The sequence below is a fragment of the Lissotriton vulgaris genome, chromosome 3_1, assembly GCF_964263255.1.
Source record: "Lissotriton vulgaris chromosome 3_1, aLisVul1.2, whole genome shotgun sequence".
Lineage (NCBI taxonomy): Eukaryota > Metazoa > Chordata > Amphibia > Caudata > Salamandridae > Lissotriton > Lissotriton vulgaris.
In genome coordinates this window covers 1,344,411,451-1,344,430,699 of record NC_141689.1, presented here as the reverse complement: position 1 = coordinate 1,344,430,699, position 19,249 = coordinate 1,344,411,451, and the positions used below count along the sequence as shown (strand labels likewise).

The 19,249-nt window shown below is 46.0% G+C and overlaps 1 protein-coding gene across 2 annotated transcripts in view; it reads left to right on the top strand.

Annotated features, from left to right (window-relative positions):
- The window catches only part of SH2D4A (SH2 domain containing 4A), a 606,680-nt gene that overhangs the window by 242,499 nt on the left and 344,932 nt on the right, over positions 1-19,249 (top strand). For both annotated transcript variants that reach the window (XM_086961815.1, XM_086961816.1), the window contains one exon: positions 7,775-7,931. In XM_086961815.1, coding sequence (XP_086817941.1) covers positions 7,775-7,931 — 157 coding nt within the window. The remainder of the gene's footprint in view (positions 1-7,774; positions 7,932-19,249) is intronic.

The window sequence follows — 19,249 nt, the reverse complement described above, 5'->3', positions numbered from 1 at the left end:
GGTGTGCTGAATAAGCCTGTTCTTTGTTTAGTATGACATGCACCTTGTGTGCTTAATAACACTTTTGGTGGTGTGTATCAGGCGGTTGAAGCACCCGTTATTCTTTGGTAAATACTCATGAAAAGTATATAAAAGTCACGTACTACATTTTGAGCTCGAGACTTGTTACTTTATGTACGGACGTTTCTCCTTTTGTAGGGGAACACTACCACCGACCCTCTTGCAACTAATAGGTAGTGTGTCAAACTGTTGTTCAGGGGGCCCGTCTGTCTCAATACTGTAACTAAATCCACTTGTAATCCCGTCATGATTCCAATTTTAAGTCTATTCCAATAGATCACCCAGGAGGGCATCCTACGGGCCCCTGCTCCAATAAGATAATTACACCATAGTTCCTTTTCCTTGGGCGTAATCCTTAATACTTTTTAGGTACAAGATATATTCCACATTGGAGTCATTGTGGTTTTATTGTAAAAAATATTTTTTTTAACACAAATCTCTTCATGGGGATTCAGGTATCTGTACGGTTTTATATTCATTAAAGAAAATATTTTGATTTTGTTTGTTTGATTATAAGTGCTTTAAACATATAATTGTCCTACCATTGCTTCCGACTATTGGATCAATATTAGATATGTTATCATCTAGGTCCACATCATATATTATGGCATCTTTCAGGGTTAAATCAAGAGCATTGTGGTTGCTATTTTCTCTTGTAATTATTTTAATATCAAGGAGTACAGGCCATAATTTAAGGTCAATTATAATGTAATCTATTTTACTGCTATAATTACTGCTCTTAATCATATATTCCCTCCTAAGATCTGAAGATGTTCTACTACTGTATGCAGGAGATGTAAGGTCAGGGATATTAGTTGTAGTGCTGCCATTGAGCAAATTAGAATTGGTTTGGTCTCTAGTGTAGGAATACCCATAGCTTCATCCTCTAGGTCGGTCAGGAAGTTTACACAATGAAAAGGTTCAAAGTGATGTTAAAATCCCCAGCAATATTAGTGAGACACCTGTCAGCATTTCTTGTTATGTGCTCATCCAAAATACATAGATTTGGTGACTATGTGCTTAGGTGTCAAATGGTTATAAACATTATAAAAAAGCACAAAAGAAACATTTTGCTGATTTCATTTTTGTTACTAAAATGTTAGATGTAAGAATGTCTACCTTAAAGATTAGGCAATTTATCGAGATTGTCATCCAAATGAGTGAGTGACCAGAAGGCTATTATTTGGTGAAGGTAGAGCCTCTGCACAAAACGTTAGGTACCCTGATCTAGGCGGGGAATAAATCACCCACATTTCTTGGAAGATGGGAGTAGGATATGAGTTTGTAAACTCACCCCATAGTGGATCATTAAGCTTAGAATTTAAGCCTGCCACATTCCAAGACAGTACTCACATTTGTTTCAGACCCCCGTTAATCAGAGGAGAATGATCAGTACTCAAGATTGGGCTTGATTTTATGATTGATAGACCGTCAGGGACCACACTCATCAACTGTGAGTCTAAACCTCTGGTTCACTAGAATATTCAAATCTGGTGTCAATTATGTCATCTTGACTTCTGGCCCTCACTGTGAACATAGCTACCCAGACCTGAGGTAGCCCTCAGTTAATCGATATCTTTTAGTGGGGACATAGCATGGGGTAAATCTACTATATTGAGTTGGTTCCTACCTGGTAAATCAGTTGGACTCCCTATATTAATCAGACATAGAGTTAAAACTGAGCTGTTTGCTCTCTGACCTGTTTGCCTGAGTAGTACACAGATCAAGACTAAATCCATGGTGAGCTCTGCCCTAGGTAATGCTATTTTTATAGTCCTGAGTTACCTGTTGTAGAGAAATATGGTAAACATCAACTATGTCAGCGCACACCATGGAGTAATATTTCCTGGTTTCCCTGCTCCAGTGAATCACCTTATTGGTGAGCGACTCTGAATTACCTTGTTTTTTTAAAGCTAAGCTTCTAAATTTTTGTCATATAAACCACCCCCAGCTGGCGTGCTACATGTTGGTTGGTTGCGCTAGCTGCTAATGCTCTGATTACACTCTGCTATTATTTTAGACTTTTAAAAGTGATTTTATAACTATTGCACTGTTGCTTATTTTGCACGCTTACCTGAACGCTCACCTCCTTCCCTCCTACCCCGGTCCACCACGGGCTTCGCCCGATTGTTTTGGAGGGTAGGGAGGGCGACCGCGCTACACTTCCGGTCACCAGGGTGGAGTCAAGGTTAGGCGACCAGACTATTTATTTCCATGCAGTTTGCGACGCGCAGCGGGCGCGCCGATGGGGCGCCGAAGGCGCGCCAAAGGCAAGCCCGTCTGTGCCCGTGCGCGCTGGGCCCGCGACCAGCGCCAGCCACTATGCCGGTTGCCTCCTGACTGCCCAGATCTGCTGGTCTAGATCTCAGCTCTTAAATCTGAGACATGATGACTGCTCCTCGGCAATACGGGGCTGCCCATTTAGATTAGAGGGACAGTCATTTAGCTGTTCACATTACCCCTTCACCTTATTACCCTCCACGAAATGTACCAACCAGCAAATGAGTCAGTCCAGACAGGCTAGGCACCTTGCAACTCTCAAGGCTGGATTGGTTAATTGTCGATCCCTCCCCCGTCATACCAGTGATATTTGGCCATCACTGTCTGGGATATCCTGTTTCTAACAGAGACTTGGATAAAAGATGCATCTAAACCAGACATTCATCCAGCTACCCCCCCGGGCTATCGTTTGGTGGGAATCAACCGAGAGGGCGCTAAAACAGGTGGGGATTTAGCAGTTATCTTACGGGCTCACTTTAATATGACAACTAGGAAAATCACGAAGTTAGGTCTCATTGAAGCCATGTATTTTACCATCTCAGATCCATCCACAGTCATCTTAGCAGGCATTCTGGTGTACAACCCTCCATGTGCTCTATCCACCTCGCTAGCTACACTGCTACACATGACTGCGGACCTATCACTTAGACACACGCACTTCATGGTGCTGGGAGATTTTAATCTCCATATTGATGATATTTTATGCACACGGGCCACCAATTTTCTAGATACTATGCAGGGGCTGAACTTGACTCAACTGGTTCAGGGTCCCACTCACACAGTTGGCCACACTCTTGACCTAATCTTTACTAACCACCCTAGGCTTACCACCCACCCCCGCTTCCTCTTACATGGTCGGACCATTATCTAATTCCTTTTGAGTTAGCTTTACCTCAATCATCTCGCCCCTCAGTAATAGGTAGGGATCTTGGGAGAAAATGGCACAAGGTCACCTGTGCCGCCCAGGACCCTATCTTTTCTAAACAGATATGACTTCCTTCAAACGATGTGAATGCAGACGTGGCCAAATTCAATATCTCCCTCTCATCTGCTATTGATCTTATTTCCCCATTGTAACCACTCGCCTCCTCCAGGTCAAGACCGTCGGCACCCTGGTTCTCCTCCGCTCTACTACGTGAGGAGAAGAGTCGATGCAAAAAATTAGAACGCAAATGGCGACTGGCGTATGAGGCTGAGGCAAAAATTACCTACAAAACCGCACTAAAGTATTTCCATAAATTAAAACGGTCCACCATTAGGGATTTCTTTGTTGAACAAATCAAGAGGGCTGATAACTCAGCTAAAACCCTCTTTAATATCATAAAGGATTTTGCCAATCCCCCTGCCTTGGTGTTACAGATTACCCCCAGCCAGGCCTTATGCAACGGCCTGTCTGACTACTTTCATGACAAGATTGCCAAGATTACATCCACATTTACTCAAGATAGGGCTTGGCCCTCGTCTGACTCTAATGTCATTTAGAAGGTGACCCTGACATCTTTTAAAGACCTCACCATTGAGTCTGCTTTGACTCTGTTTGATCGGTGCAAATCTGGGTCCCTTTTGTATCCTGCTCCAGCACAGGTGCTGTGCAAACTTGCTCCCCTGGTGATTAGCCCACTCCTTGCTATCTGGAACACCTCGCTACGCATTTGCCAATTTCCGGCCATGTGGAAGCAGGCCATGTTGGTTCCAATTATTTAAAAGGCGGATGCTGACCCTTCCCTGTTCAGTAATTACCGTCCTATATCTCTCCTTCCCAAACCTGCAAAAATCTTAGAGAAGGTCGTTCAGAAACAATTGGCGAAACATCTTGAAGCTAAGCAACTATTGCATGACTCTCAGTCTGGTTTCAGACCAGGCTTTAGCACGGAGAAGGCACTCCTAGAGATATCGGAGTCTATTCGAGAGTGTGTGGATGGGGGCGAGGAGGCCATGCTGGTCCTCCTCGACCTATCCGCAGCTTTCGATACTGTGTCACATGATATACTGTTAGACCGACTGTGCCATATTGGTATTGGGGGCACCCCACTGGCCTGTATTAGATCTTTCTTACGGGACGTACCCAGAAGGTCCTTCTTCGACCTTTTGAATGACGAAAAACCTCTGCTTTGTGGTGTTCCGCAGGGCTCTGCACTGAGCCCACTGTTTTTTAATGTATATCTTGCACCACTGGCAAAAGTGGTTGAATCCTGGGGGGTCAGAGTGATCTCTTATGCTGATGATACTCAGCTTGTATTCTCTTTTAGATATCACTCTGACAACAACTTGGCTAATTTTCGCCATTGCCTCAGCAATATCTCTTCCTGGATGACCTCCAATCATCTTAAACTTAACACTGATAAGACGGAGGTCTTATTTTTCAATCAGAAAACTCCACTGCCAGCCATTCAGTGGTGGCCGACAGAGCTAAATCCCCCTCCGGTTCCAGTCCAAGCAGCCCGAAATTTGGGTTTTCAATTCGATAATTCTTTATCTTGTAAAACCCAAATTAACAAGGTAACGGCAGCTTGCTTCGGCAAGCTGCGTATGATTAGGAACATTTTTCTTACCTCCTGCTGGACTCTCACAGGCCCATTATACATGCCCTGATCACCTCACATCTAGATTACTCTAACATTGTATATGTGGGCAGTCCTGCTTACCAAATCAAGCGCCTGCAGATCGTACAAAATGCGGCGGCTAGACTGATTGGCAATATCCCTTATCGCCACTCGGTGTCATCTTATCTGAGAAAGCTGCATTGGTTGCCAGTAACCCGGCGTATCCAGTTTAATGCATTGACTTTTGCTTTCAGGGCCCTCAATGGACGTGGCCCAGGCTACTTGAGAAAAAGGCTCAAACTTGTCTATTCCACCAGGTCCCTTAGGTCCAACAATCTCCGCCTCCTGGCCACCCCGCGCTTTCGCCGATCCAGAATGGGGGTTCGAGCGTTTGCGGTTGTAACCGCTAAACTCTGGATCAGCCTTCCATTAGATCTTAGGTTTACTTCTTCGGAATCACTGTTACGGAGTAGACTGAAAACCTGGCTGTTCGTTAGCCCCTAGTGACTACCACCCTATAGTTTAGCCTGCTGTGCGCAGCGCCGTTACAACCCCGTCGGGGTAGCCTCGCGCTTTATAAGCTCCAAAATAATAATAATAATAATAATAATAATAATAATAATAATAATAATAATTGTGTCTCGATTGATTAAGGGATATTTGAATGGAAGTTCCTGGCAGGTATGTAGAGAGGTGCAAGCATCTTGGTGGTTTTTCAAAATAATGAGTTTTCTATAATGACCTACAAAAAAATTAAATCCAGAATATTGATTAGCAGAATATCATCATGGTGAGTACATAACAGTATAGATGGATGTACTTTTCTTAACTTCACATCTATGTATCTTGATGTACACCATTAAGGTACGCAGATGGGGAGTTAAGAACTGTACATATGTATTTACCTTACTTATGTCTTCCAGCTACATAGAGGTGGAGTTAAGAATAATAAATCTGTACTTACTCATTGTTGCAGGCAATCTAGAAAATATCATTGATAATGTGGTAGAATTACAGGCTTCTGTGACCATACAGGCCCTGTAACCCAGTATGATTTGTTAACTCAGCACAGGGTATTGAATTTGATCATGTAGTCACATGTTAATCTGCGGACCAATTTCAGGTGGGTTGTTGTTGTCACACCTGCAGAGCTTTAGACACTTTTCTTTCCACAATGTGATTGGATTAGAGAATGTGGTAAAGTTTTAGAGTAAGGGTGAGTTGGAAGTTAATGCTCTTAACTACTGCATTGATTTGAGCAGCAGATGTAAGTCCCTAGGTTTCTTTATTGCAAAGAGGTGTGTGGAGACATACTAAGGCCAGAGGGCCAGTTGATTTATATGGAGTATAGCTTGGTTCCTTCCATGACTCCGTTTTGACCCGGTTTATGCTGTGAAAAGTCTCCTTAATAGTGAAGAGCACATAACAGATGCATTCAGGGGTGAAGCTGTGTTGTCATGTTTGTTGTTTTATAATTGAGATGTTCACATGGTGCTGGTCAAGCAGTTGTGCCGGAGGTGTACGTAGATGTTAATTCAAGAGTGCTATTCCTTAGGGGATAACAAAAAAAGCATGTAGTGTGAAGATTTGGTACACCCAGTCTGTTTTGTTTTTGCTGTGGTTGGTTAAGGACTGGGTTCAAAAGCGAGCCCGTTGAGCTATGCCCGACCACTTCTCCAGCCTTTCCAGCATAATGTTATGGTCCACAGGAATATCATCCACAGATGTAGGTTCAGGAGTAGTAGAAATGTGGTTTGCTCCCATCTATGGATAGAGGGAGCTCCTCCCTGATGTTGCTAAGGCGGAATCAGTGTCTCTTGCAGGTTTGAATCCAGACTGATAGTCATGTAGAAACTAGGTAAGTTACACTTAGCCTTGTAATTGTCTCTCCACTTTCCCATCCTTACTTTTGTTGTAGAAAGGAACTCAGTGCTGGACTGGTGGTTTATCAGTATCCTCACATCTAGAGTAGTTTTTCTTCTTGAGAAACAATGCTTTATTTTTGGTGCTGATTGTAGGTGATGGGCAGAGGCACTCATTTTTGGGGACCTGGATTTATTTGACAAAGAGTAGAACAAAGAAAAGCAGAAAAGGGTGAAAGAGAAGTAAGGAATGAAAGGTAAGCATTAACAAAGGTAGAAGTCTAGGTTGCTTGGTAGAAAGATTCAAGTGGTGTCAACCATAAATGTATACACAAACGTGATTAATTGAATGCTTGAATTAATCTCAGCCACAGGTAATTACTCGGGCCGCACCCCAGTCCATCATTATTTTGCACACATGCCACCTCACTTTGGACCCAGCCATATGCAAAGTCCAGGTTCTTTCTGAACTGGAACACAAGCAACCTAGGGCAGGGTTTGCCAGGATTAGAGCTTATCAGCCAACTGTGGCTTGTTTTTTTGTATACTTCAGTGTGGTGGCAACCATGGCATTCATGTGAACTCTTGAACTTTGGCCCTCAGCTGATTCTTTATCAAATTAAGCACATACATAAGGGAGATGGAGAGCTGTGTTTTAGGTGACCTGGAATAGCCCGAGATTGGAGGGAGGTTTTTTATCAGGTTTGATGATTTTATGACATTGGACAGAGAAAGATGTTTGGCATATGAGAATTTGCAGGTTTCCATCAGTGCATTGGACAAGATTATGTAGTTGCCTCAGCCATTAACTCATCGGTCTCAAGAGGCATGAATGATATGAAGACATACTGTAGGAAAGGAATGCCTTTTTCCGTAAAACTTGTGCAGGTCATTTGCACAAATCTTTCTATGAATTTGAGTAGTAACTTTATTTTGTATTTGTGCACATAATTGTGGAACCTAATGAACTTTGCTTTGATCTTCTCTTTAAATAGCTCTAAAAGTAGGCTGTGCATATTTGTATTTCAGCCAACAAGTCATCAGTGAAGTGGCTAATCGCAGCAGATAATGAGGTATGGGTGTGGGTGATGGGCGAGCACCCTTCTGACAAGCCATATGATGTAATCTGTGAGGAAATTATCAAGGGACGAGATCAGGAACAAGCAGAAATCAGTGTTGATCAAAGGTATGTAATGACAATAATTTGATCTTTTATCAATTCATGCTGTTCATGTACAGAATCTTTTGTTTGGGGACTCAAATGTATCATCTAAAGGGTCCAGTAACCATCTTAAAAAAAAGTATGACTATGACTTTATACAGGAGTTTTTAACAATATAATTCTGTTTTATGTTTTGCACAATATTTACAAAAAATCAGGCAATCAGTACAACTGAACTCTACTATATCTCCTAGTCAAATAGTAAAATTGGATTAATTTGTAGTGCAAGAAAAGGCCACTTTTCTTAGCATCATTAAAGTAACCCTTCAATCTTGTCTGAAAGCCTCCAACCTAGTCGTCCTCTTAGCATAACTTCCAGATACTTCAAGTTCTTGAGGAAACATGGTTGCAAAGTTGAAACTTAATTGAATTGACAGAAAGGCAGCACCAGTAGCAGAGCCTCCAGCTTAATTAGACTCAACACAGAAAACCTCACCCAGTTCAAATATGAAAGAGATCGAATAGTTAATAGATATTTATTAATTCTGTGAGTGTTTAACTGATTTATTAATTCTGATAACAAATGAGACTCATCTGTACTTCCATGCTAACTAGTTATGTGGCCTGCAGAGGTTGCTGTTAAATTTCTTGGAAGAACCACACGAGACCAAGCACGAACAGGTCTGAAATGCACTCAGATGGCTGCAGCTGCACAGGCATTACACCAAATAGATTAGCATGTGTCTACACTTCACTGACAGACGAGGGTAACCTGCTGAATCCTGTTGTACACACACCTCATCATACTACCAATTGAATGGTTTTAAGAGGTTAAGGATCAGTCTCACTGGGTTCAGCAACAGCTCTGATAGTGCACAGAGAAGATGATTTACCAGGTAAATGAAATAAAAGTCATAACAATGTTTTCTGTAGGTGAAATTGTGAAAGAATCATTAATGGCGGGATATCCCAAGGAACGCCATTAGCCTGTCTTCTGTTGCTACCCGGATGGAATACAAGTAGAGGGTCTGGTCCTTTCCTTACATACAGGTCAGCTTAGTGGTCCGTGGTTGTTCAGAGCTAATGCGAGGTCTGAAAGAGGGACAGTTGTCTCACTTGGAGGACCCTACCAACACTTGAGGGCCACGGTATGTGTGGCCTCCTGTTGCAGGTGTGAGATTGATATAGCAGTCTGTTGGCGGAGACGTGCAGTGGGGAACCCAGCTGCTAGGCCTGGGCTCCGGTTTGGGAAGGGCCAGATGTAAAAGAAAGTCTTCCTTGATGGAACCCTCCCTCACCCAGCATTATCTAGGAGAACCAAATTGTAGTGCCTTTCCAGGCTGGGGTTCTAGAGACCCTGCCACCTTGCCCCTGTGCACCCAAATCAGGTCTCTCCGTGTTTTGAGCAACCGAGGAGCGGCCCATCATAAGTGGAAGTACAGCATGGATAGGAAAGAGCAAGGCCCATGATTGAAACCCAGCTCCTTTTGACAGAAATGATGTGGTGCTTGAAGGCTCTGGGTGCAAACCGCAGTGGTTGCATGTGGTTGTAAGTTCCCTGTGCAGGAAGGGAGATCTCCAGCCTCTCCGCTTTTCATGATTACCCTCCAGTGCTCATTGCATGAAATGCTTTGATGGTAGGGGAAACCAGACTCTTCTCCATCGAAGCCTTCTTAGGGTGTGGAATTCAGGCTACTGGCATTGCTCAAGGCCTCCATCTAGGCATGTGGCTCAAAGTAAAGGGGTGGAACCCTGGCTCCTGCTAGCTATAGAGGTTGGTGGTAGGCCAATACAGGTACCCAGCTGCGGGTCATATCTGGCTGGGAATCAGTTTTATGGCTTGTGTGGTCCTGCTTGTTAATCTGTGCTATAGCACAGGTGGTATGTGGCAATGCTGCGTGCTTCTGCTGCTGTTAAAGCTCCTTGCCTGTCTGGTGCTGCTGGGTGCAGCTCCTCATCCAAGCCACCGGAATATTTTTTGAACTGCTGGATTTGATTCCCTGAGGGGAAGCCTGACATGGTTTTGGATTGTCTCAATGTGTTGGTAGTTGACTGGTGGTGCTAGTTTCCTCTTGCATCTCCTGCAAATCAGGTTGAGTTGCCGATCAGTGAGTTGCTTGAATGTCAGTCACCCTGGGACTATCCCAGAGTGTGGCTTGGACTGCCCCAGGGGGCTTTGCTACTTTGGTTCCCCATAGTCAGACCCTGGTTTCCTGTTGCAGAAACTACATTCCTGGTACAGATATGCCTTTGACATGCCTTTTCTCCTTCTCATAAGGAGTGCAGGCAACCATTTCCCTAACCGTGACACCCAAGTCTCCTGGTTGAATGTCATGTGTAGGTGTTTATGGTATCCCATAGCTGCCTGTGAACATCAGCTTGGGTGACCCCCCCCCTTCCATGACTGGAGAGTCCCAGGTTCCAAGAGAGAGACAGGGCTCAGGCCTGAGGAAGGTAGACTCCATGTAGCAGTATGCTGTGTGGTGTGGGGTCTCCCACCATAGCCCTGCACCTGGTTCAGGATGGAGGGCACACTCTTTTTCGCAGATCAGTATAATGACATGGGGCTTGGCCTCCTGGGTTAGGGCTGCAGGCTCCATCCAGAGTGATCTTTCCTGTCCAGGGCTGTGTGTTGCCCATCTGGGGAAGATTCTCATGCTACTCAGGACTTCCCATTTCCTATACCTCCCTGGTCCAGGGCTCCAGGCTCAGGCCAGAGATACCTAAAGTGTTGAAAAGGAATATGAGGGGAAATCAGCCCCCGGGCATTGCACTTTTATGGTTACATTGTGTGCTTCTTAATGGTGGCTTGAAGGCTGGGAGAGGGACCCGTTGGGAGAGGCTGAAGTGGGGAAGTTTACCATCTAACATTTTACCTGACTCAAAGTTCCATGGCATTGAATACCAAAGGTAACTTTGTCCCCTTGAATGTGAACACAAAAACCTACAAAATTATTGCTAAAAATAGGATATGTAGTCTGCATGTAAGGTCTAGATATCTGGGGGCGCAAGGTGGCGCACGAACAGAATGACCGCCATTGAGTGAGGCTCCCGTAGCTTGGTGCAATCATCCTAAAATTATCCTGGTCCCGAGGTTGAAAATGTTCAAGAAATGCGGTGCCGAGTATTGCCCACAGATTGAAGCATCAGCTCTCCAGGTTTCAGAGCGCTCCGGTGCAGCTTCCTGATACAGAAGCTGTTTGTTAGGATGGCCGAGGCGGGGCACTGAGCTGCCCGGAGCTGTCCTGCGGCGCGGCTCCTCACGCGGGCGCTGTGGTTCCCAAGTGGCAGCTGGGCCACACTGCAGTAATGGAGGCAGCGCGAGAGCGGTGTGCGTCACCGCGGCGGCGCTACTGTTCACGCACTCAAGATAAAACAAGCAGCCTCTGATAACTGCGGGGAGGAGGCAAATCAGAATGCAGGGCTGAAGTGGCGCACGAGTGGCGGATCGGCCATAGGCAGAGGCCGCATAACGGGGAACGCATTGTGCTTTATGCGGAGTGCGAAATACAGAGGCAGACACCGTCTCAGCCAGTGTATATCAGGGGGATACTGATGTAAATTTTACTTTACCCCGCGAAACGCTACAGAGTACCTGACTGGAGGAGCTGCATTGGAGTCCTTGAGAGTTCAGGGGCAGGTAGTACGAGAAGCCGGGGGAGGGTGTGTCACCAATAACCCCCAGCAGTGGTGTTCTCCTGAAGTAGCCCCCCTGGTTACTGAGGCCCCTTAGGTGAAGTGCTGGCGGTCAGAGGAGTAGCTACCTTTGTGGACTCTGGGCACACACAAAAGTCATGGATTGACAGGCGCACTCACGTTTGATGTAGCTTTAGTGCCTTGCTCCCCACATCCTTTCTAGATGCAGCATTCAGCATAGGAAGAACAGATGCGCGCCAGCCATGCCTTACTTTTGAAGCGAAGAAAGGCACACGTCTGCCAACAACAGAGACAGACCTTGTCGCAGAAAGCCTGTCGCAAGATTCACAGCCCGCATGGGTAACGATATGCAGGTGATCCTTCAAGAAGTGCGGCAGGGCTTCGCAAACATGGCAGATAAGATGGACACTCTATCCACACACATGAACGCGATAGCCCATAAAATGGATAAACATGAACGCATAAAAGATGCAGAATACCACATATCAGAGACAGAGGACACTGCAGCCCGGATGGACACCACGGTAACACAGATGGAAAAGTTTCTTAAAGTAATAGCCGCGAAGAATGAGGACTTTGAAGCGCGCAGTCGTAGGAACAACATTCACGTGCTTGGAATACCGGAGAGCGCCAATACAGGCAAAATGGAGGAGTATATTGAAAAGTTACTGCTGGATTTGGTAGGTGCTTAACTGCTATCTCTTCATTTTATCGTTGAGCGGGCCCATCGTTCCCTCGGGCCGAAACCTCCTCATTGCTAGTTTATTGAATTATAGGGACAGGGATGTGGCCCTAAAGGTTGCGAGGGAGAGGAAGCAATTACACTATGAAGGAGTGCCTTTTCACTATGTACCCAGATTTTACCACCCACACGCAAGAGGAGCGACGTAAATTCATGGCTATGAAGCAAAAGTTAAGACAGGCCCAAATTGATTATGCTCTCCTGTACCCTGCGTGCCTCCGAGTTACCTATCAGGGTAAACAGGCATTTTATACCAAGCCTCAGCAGGTTGAGAAATTCCTAAAACACTTTAAGAAGCACAGGGCAACATCCTCCTCACAACGGGATTCGCCGAGATCGCACTCACTGACTTCAGAGTAATGCCCACATGAGCAGCTGAATAGCCCACGTGTCCTTGATTACCAAGCATAGACCCTACACTGCGAAAACGACAGGAATACCTACCATGCGGGGCCTAATATAGATGAGGCGAATGCTGGCACGGATGAGAGTTCTCATGCATAGGAGAGATGTAGATTGGAAAAGACCAGGCACCCTTGAGGCCCAATTAGCGACGTGCTTGACATTACAGGCATTCCCTAAACAACGAGGGGAACTTGTGAACCACCTAGCAGTACTTCCCTCTATGGGTGATCCCCCTCTTGTTTAAACATGTTCTGGTTGTTGATCCGGAAAAGTTATGAGAATGGTTTGCTTAATGGTTATAGGGGAGGAGGGGTGGGATGGACAGTACTGGCATGATTGGGATGCTTCCGTGGTTGGGGGAGGGTGGGGTGTGGGTAGACAAATGTATGTACTGGCAACTCTTACAATATGAGGTTTTTAATTGGGACTCTTGAGCTGTTCGAATGTGGTTCTATGTAACACTGCTTTGTTTTAGGCATCATCATGCACAAGATTATGACGGACACAATCTATAACAAGCAATTGAGTATCGTGTCCTGGAATGTTAGGGGCTTGGGGGATCCGAGAAAGCGCAGACAGATATTGTCATATCTAGACCGTCAGCAGATAAGTATAGCATTGCTAAGGATGTATGATAGTACATTGCAAACACTCACATCGCATGCCATTACATCGTAAATTTAACATCGCATGTCCCCTTAGATTGTGAGTAATCACATCACATACCATTACATCGCATTCGTATAGACATGCATTTGAAATACATTTACATTGCATACAGACGCCCCGCATGTTTTTACATTGCTATTCTTAGCCTTATGTGCATTTCCCTTCACCTGACCCTAAACCCTAATCCTTGAACCATGAAACATTACCCTACAATATGGCACGCTAACACTTCCCTAAACCCTAAGCCCTAAACAATAAAGCAAGCCTACACTACGACCTCAACCCTAAACCCTAATCCACAAAGGCCAAAACAGTCCCTATACTGCAAGTAGCCCTAAGCCCTAACGAAACCCCAAAACCGCCCCATTAGTACACAAAGCCGTAAGCCCTAACGCAACCCCAAAACAGCACCCATTCTATTAGTAGCTCTAGTAGCTATAAAGCAACCCCAAAACAGCACCCATTCTATTAGTAGCCCAGTGCAACCCCAAAACTGGACCCATTCTATTAGCAGCCCTAGTAGCCCTTATGCAACCCCAAAACAGCACTTATTCTATTATTAGCCCTAGAAGCCCTAACACAACCCCAAAACAGCACTTCCTTACCTGTCTCTTGTCGTTGTTCCAGCGTTGTCTCCCTGTCGTCTGTGTCCCCCGGAGGCCGCCTCGGCGCGCGTCCATTACACCCCATGAGTTGGGAATGCATGGGTTCTAAATGCACATGCAACGTAATGGCGTGCGTACATAACGCATGCGTCGTACCGTCGCGCGCATTGTAAGTGCACGCGATGATAATGCATGCGTCGTAACGCATGCGTTGAGATAGTTGTCTCGCGGGTCAAACGTTTTTTCTCGTCATACTCCTCATATGCTCGTGGCACAGCCATCCTGATAAAGAAACAAACACCTTTTGTGTTGGAGGGTGTAATGACAGATCCCCAGGGACGAGAGGTAATAATATGGGGCTAATTGGGTAGATATACAGTTAAAATAGCCAATTGCTACGGTCCTAATGTCGACGCACCAGATTTCTTTATTAACGTGGGGTAAGATTGCGGGGGTAGGGTGCACGCATATTATTTGGGCCGGCGATTTCAATGTAGCCCTTAACCCGGCCCTGGATAGGTCCAATACTGCAGCAGATCACTATACCAACTTGCAAGCAACACTGCAGGGAATACGAGAGGAGGGGGGACTGATAGACAGTTGGCGTTATACTGACCCACAGGTGAAGGAAGGCACGCACTTTACGGCACATGCAGGGACGTGGGCACGGTTGGATTACTGTTTGCTCTCCAGAGGACTAGGACAGGCTATACGGAAAGCGCTTCATCCTCCCCGAACCTTCTCTGATCACTGCCCCGCAGCCGCGGTGCGTCCATTGGGGCGTAGGGGCGTAGCCCCACCAGCCTCATGGACCCACATCGCGGCCACCGGCCGCAATCCTATGTAAATAAAATTACTGTGACTGTAGTACATGATAAACATAATACATTGCAAGTTGCAACATTCAATAATCAGCCGCCGGGAATTGCGCAGGGGCCAGGGAGAATGGCCTGCTGCAGCTTGAGTGACAGACAGTCCACACACTCAGGCTGCAGCAGACCGTACTGCGCAAGTGCAAATTGGTTTGCAACTTGCCCAAGCATGCGCACTCACCGCACTGTAAGTTCCCCAGCGGGACCTTGTTCGCCTGCCACAGCCCGGGTTTACAAAGGGCGACAGGGCGAGCAGCAAATGTGCCCCCTTAGCCACATGCAGCGCCCAGGATTGGCTGGTCCACCGCGCAGCATCCATCATTGGATGCCGCGCGTGGTGGGGGTGGGACATCCTGTCAAGGAAGAGCTCTGTCGCGGCCGGCCCGGGGTCAGCGTCTCAGATTTAGCCAGTTCACGGACAACATATCGGACATTTCTTTTCTTTTAAATGCACACAAAAGGCAGCTCAGCCGATTTTTCTAGATTCTTTTTTGTTGCATTCAGCGCCGAGTGGAGACGTCACGTGCTTCGGCCTTAAGATGCTGAGGAAGGCTAGTCTGAGGGGCTGCGGCACCGAGTGGAAGGACGAGACGAAGAGCTCCCTGGAATATGGTGAGTCTGTCGGCTGGCGAGGGTCACAGCGTGAGTGGTGAGGCACGCTGGGATTGAGAGGTACAGAAAGACGCGTGGTATAAAGTAAGAGTATATGGGCACTGTTCAGTACAATGGTTGCGGACCGGGGTCATTAAAGCATGGGGGAGACGGTCACACTGGCTTCCTATACATGTTATAGCAACATGCTGTCCGGCTTTATAGGTGGGTGGGGGGGGGGTGTTATCTGTGCTGTGACATGAATCACTCCTTCCTAATAAAATCATTGCTTGAATAGAGCTGCTGAGACTGCTTCTATTGACGTTCTTCAGTACTTTTTCCTTTTGATTCTGTTTTACCCTGTCTCAAGGTGCTTCAAATCAAATATAATTGCTTGCTGTGTATGAAGGCAACTGTGTGTTTCTGTGTGTGTGATCGGAGGGCAGACATAAATCGCCTTGGCTAATCAAAGCACCATTGACCGCTCCACTTAGTGAATGGTTTTGCAATTAGGAGCCTATTGAAACAGTTGTTTCGTTATTTTTCACAGCATTAAGCTGTTGCTGGTTGTAAGTGCATGGCACTTTTCCACTGAAGGGTTTTCAAGCAGCCCTTTACCTCTGTCTGAATTGTTGTATTGCATAGTGATTTGTTGGTGGCCTAAATGTTGACTTGGTAGTCGTGCCTACTGTCTTAGTTTGCCTCTTGAGTATTGAACGACCACTGATCTCTCACTGGCTGAAAGGACTTGTGTGACAAGCATCAGTTCCCAAAGTGGATGTGGTTTTTAATGGGATGGATGGATGTACGCTTTTAATGGGATATGCAAAAGTATTACCAAAGTATTCCTAAGTGCCCCCGGCTCCTGGTTGTGCAAGCACACCCGCACACAGCAACCTCGAAATGGCAACAAAAACAAAAAAAACACTCAGAGATAGTGCAGGAGGCACTGAAAGGTTTTAAAAAAATGGAAAAGGAGTGTTGGGAAAGGGTTAGAAGGCATGGGAAGGTGTGCCAGGCAACAAATGGCTAGGGGCTAATGGGGAAAGGGTGAAATATTTTATAATAATTTGAGCGGGATGGGGACGAGCGGAGGAAGCTATGGACGAGTAGAGGGAAGCTACAATGAAAGTGACGACGTGGGGGAAACTAAACAGGAAGCAGCACACAGAGGAGAGAGCAAGAGAACACACACATTCCTGTGGTGTGTGAAACTAAAAGAAGTATTTTCCCGAATTCAAGCAAATTCAGCAGTGGAGGGATACAACCCAACCAGTGTGAGTATTGTTTCTGGGCAGGACAAATGCATGAATAATGAGGAAAGCCATTAAATCAGGCAGAGACAACTGAAATAGTCAACAAAGACATACAATCACAAGCAAAGCGCAAACTCTTTTATTTATTGAAAACAACAGGTCTGCCTTCAGCCAGCTAAAAGCCAAAACTTAAAAAGAAACTCCACAAAAATAGAGTTGGCAGCAAAACAAACCTGAAACATTAAGTCTTGCTGGAACCATTTTCAATGTAACTAAGAAAATGCAAAATGTAAACCAGTATCACACTGTAAATTTTGCTCTGTCATTTTGCTTTTTTGCCCATGTATGTTGCCTATTCCTCCCCTGATTTTTTGTTATTTGACTAGTTCATTCATCCTCTTTTGTATGGTTTAAGGGAGGGGTAGTTCCACTTGTTTTGTTCTGCTTTAGAATATGCTGTAGAACCTTGCATGGTCATTCTGTGGTTATACTGAATAAGCAGCTACCTATGTTATGCCATCTATTAATGTAATAACTGCACTTTCACAATTGCTTTATTAACCTTCCTGCTTTCTCAGATTTTTTTTTTTTCTTGGGGGGGGGGGGTAACCCCCCCTTATGGGGTTCGGGGTCGCTCGCTGCGCTCGCTCGCAACGGTGCTGTATGCACTTTGCGCCTCACCACTTTGAAATGTCACCCACCGCCCCTGCTGGCCCGTGAAACTCGTGCTCACAATCCCTGGAAACCAAGAAGGCTTATTTCTCATCCAAGATCCAGTTCGCTGAGAACTGACCAAGAGAAATCTTTGATATTGTCCAAGATCTAGCCTATTCTGACAGGGCCTCACTCAAACCCTCTCCCTCCCAACCCCTCTGTGACTCTCTTAACTCTTTCTTCCTTGATAAAATCAGCACGATCAGAGCAAATATTCCCCCCCCCGTCCCTTCACTGCCCCTCCTCTTTCCTCAGCTGTAGCATGTCTAGATTCCATCCCTCGCCTCACGGTGGATTCCTTTCAGTCCCTGCTCCCTCTGGTCAAGTCCGGTTTCCCTCTGGATCCCTGCCCCACCTACATCTTGAAACAGATCTACTGCTCCTGTCCTTCACCACCCCTTATGTTTCTGAACAGTTCACTCTCCCAGGGTATTGTCACTCCTTCTCTTAAATCGGCGGTTATTGTACCTCTCTTAAAAAAAAACTGGTGCTGATCCTTCTGTTTCAGCCAACTATCACCCTATCTCACTCCTGCCTTTCCTAGCCAAGGTACTGGAACGCCACGTAGTTAGAAACCTCAGCGCCTTTGTGGAAGAGAACAGTGTCTTGGCCCCCAGGCAGGCTGGATTCCGCCCTGCGCACTCAACAGAATCAGTTGCTATATCTGTCTTGGACAATCTCCGTGAGGGGATGGACACTAATCAGCCCCAGGCCTTGGCTCTTCTCGATCTCTCCGCCGCATTCGACACGGTTGATCATGCCATCTTACTTTCACGTGTCGAGGCGGCGGGGATCGGGGGGTCTGCCCTGGTCTGGCTGTCCTCCTTCCTGAGCGGCCGCACGCAAGCAGTTCGCTTGGGCGATTACTCAGCTGATTTCCTGCATATGCCGTTCGGGGTCCCCCAAGGCTCCTCACTGTCACCACTGTTATTTAATTTATACACTGCCCCTCTTATTTCTGCTTTACAACAGCTGGAGGTCTCTTTCTACAATTATGCAGACAATCTCCAGCTCATTTTTCCACTTTCCTCTTCTTCTGTGTCTATATCCAACTTTCACTCTGTTATGACCTTCATTCAGGACTGGATGAATCACAACCACCTGAAACTCAATCCCGATAAAACGGAACTGGTGTTGACGGGTGGTTGCTCCAGTCCTTGGTCCTCACTTTTCTGGCCCCCTTCCTTAGGCCCCCCACCCATTCCTGTTTCCTCGGTTAAAACCCTTGGCTTTAAATTTAATGATCAACTTTCCCTTCACTCCCAAGTTAGTGCGGTTGTTTCCTCAGCCTTTCTTTCCCTCCGGACTATACGTAAAGTCTCCCGGTTTTTCACCCCTTCTGCCCTTAAACTTATACTTCTGGCAATGGTAACGTCCCGCCTGGACTACGGCAATGCCCTTTATTGTGGCATGCCGGCGTACCTCGTGCGGCGCCTTCAGCTGGTCCAGAACCAGGCAGCCCGCCTTGTGTTCAACTTACCCAAATCACATCACGTCACGCCTCTTCTTAAATCTTTACACTGGCTCCCTGTTCAGCAACGTGCTCTTTTCAAGCTGGGCTGCATTATTTTTAATGCTCGGTCCGGCTCTGCCCCTGTTTTTATCAGTTCTGCTATTCACGACTACATCCCGACCAGAGAATTGCGCCTTCCTTGAGGTCTTGTCCCCAGTACTCCCTTTTCCGCAAAGCTCTTAAAACTCTTCTTTTTTCCCAGGCATTTCCCTCTTAAATCGGTCCCAGGCTTCTAGTACTTTTCTTTTTTTGGGTTTGTAGTACTACAAATAGCGCCATGAAACCGCTCGGTGTACGCGCGCTCTAGAAATATTTTTA